This window comes from Cebus imitator, unplaced genomic scaffold, assembly GCF_001604975.1.
Source record: "Cebus imitator isolate Cc_AM_T3 unplaced genomic scaffold, Cebus_imitator-1.0 Scaffold316, whole genome shotgun sequence".
NCBI classification, from domain to species: Eukaryota; Metazoa; Chordata; class Mammalia; order Primates; family Cebidae; genus Cebus; species Cebus imitator.
Window position 1 is genome coordinate 331952 of NW_016107631.1, and position 1639 is coordinate 333590.

General features: G+C 53.9%; 1 protein-coding gene across 2 annotated transcripts in view; it reads right to left on the bottom strand.

Annotated features, from left to right (window-relative positions):
* Positions 1 to 1639, bottom strand: part of TAF6L (TATA-box binding protein associated factor 6 like) — a 23484-nt gene that overhangs the window by 12253 nt on the left and 9592 nt on the right. The window contains exons 4-6 of one of the 2 annotated variants that reach the window (XM_017503812.2): positions 1244 to 1394; positions 1037 to 1087; positions 393 to 487 (exon numbers count right to left, since the gene is read on the bottom strand). In XM_017503812.2, coding sequence (XP_017359301.1) covers positions 393 to 487; positions 1037 to 1087; positions 1244 to 1394 — 297 coding nt within the window. Of the gene's footprint in view, positions 1 to 392; positions 488 to 1036; positions 1088 to 1243; positions 1422 to 1639 lie in introns of both variants that reach the window. The other variant, XM_017503811.2, reaches the window with a different exon arrangement.

Here is a 1639-nt window from a genome sequence, read left to right on the forward strand (position 1 = left end):
AAAAAAAAAAAAAAAAGTTAAAAAAATTAAAAAGTTAGGCCAGGCGCGGTGGCTCAAGCCTGTAATCCCAGCACTTTGGGAGGCCGAGGCGGGTGGATAACGAGGTCGAGATCGAGACCATCCTGGTCAACAAGGTGAAACCTCGTCTCTACTAAAAATACAAAAATTAGCTGGGCATCATGGTGCGTGCCTGTAGTCCCAGCTACTTGGGAGGCTGAGGCCGGAGAATTGCTTGAACCCAGTAGGCGGAGGTTGCGGTGAGCCGAGATCGCGCCATTGCACTCCAGTCTGGGCAACAACAGCGAAACTCCATCTCAAAAAAAAAAAAAAATTAAAAAGTTTGTAGAATTTACAAGTTCAACTTTGTGCCCCAACTTGGCCCACTCGCTCACCTTCATCAGTTGCGGATCATCCCCTAGCACAGCCCAAGTCACCTGCTGATAGTACTTGAGGAGGTCATCCGTCAGTGAAGACACAGCACTGGGCACTGCCAGAGGACAGGCAGGAAGCAGGGACAGGTGGAGAGCTGACCCTCTCCTGGCCTCTCCAGCCTGCTCCCCCACAACCACCATCCCCACACACATCCACAAGAAGCCATTCAGACAGGACGACCAGGGCAAGAGACTCCCATTGCTCTCAGCAGCCTGCTCAGCCTGGACCATCTAGGCTCCGCACACCTCTGTGCTCTGTCCCATCTTCCACCCACCCTCTGCCAGACAGACTCCTGAAAGCTTCAGGCTCTGTGAAGCTCTGCTCAGCATACCCTGGGGGTGAAACACGGCCCCAGAGACCCCAGCATGCTGCCCAGACTTCTGTCTTGGCATCCAGCATGCTGCATCATGACTGGTTACAGGTCTGGGCTCTCATCTCCAATTCTGAGCCCTCCATGCAGAATCCAGTGCCCAGTTAGACCATGGCACAAGCCAGGCATGGGTAAACACATGTCAGATGCAGACTCGGGGACACAGAGGCACCACCCTCAGCACATAAGGGAGAAAATTCATCCAAAGGGCCGGTTCCCCACATCACCCCTTACCCGATCCTTGAGGTGCCAGGTTCCCTTTGCCATCCAGGTAGGAGACATGAACTAGAACCAGTGCAGAGAGATGTGTCAGCCTGGCGTTCCACCCTTGGGAGTATCACCCACCCCTCCAAGTTCTACCTCTTCCACCAGCCAGCCCATCACCACTTCTCTTGACGACCCAACTCCAATCCCCAACCCATGCAGGACCCTGGCAGCCACCTCTGACAGCTGTCTCGGCACAGCCTTTGGGGATGTTGGTCGCCAGGGCCAGCTCCACGAGGTTCACCTCTCGATCCTCAGGAAAGTAGAGCTCACCCTCTCTGGCAGGGCGCATAGGCAGCGCCTCCTGGGATCCATAACCACACACAGCCTGAGGAAAAATGAATTGGAGAACAGCCTGAATCCAGAGAGGGATCAGGTGTCAGGATCCAGGATGAGGTTCTGCTGACCAGGACAGAGAGCCCATATTTTTTGTTTGCTTTTCGTTTGTTTTTTTTTTTGACGATGTCTCACCCTGTCACCCAGGCTGGAGTGCAGTGGTGAGATCTCAGCTCACTGCAACATCCACCTCCCAGGTTCAAACAATTCTTCTGCCTCAGCCTCCCTAGTAGCTGG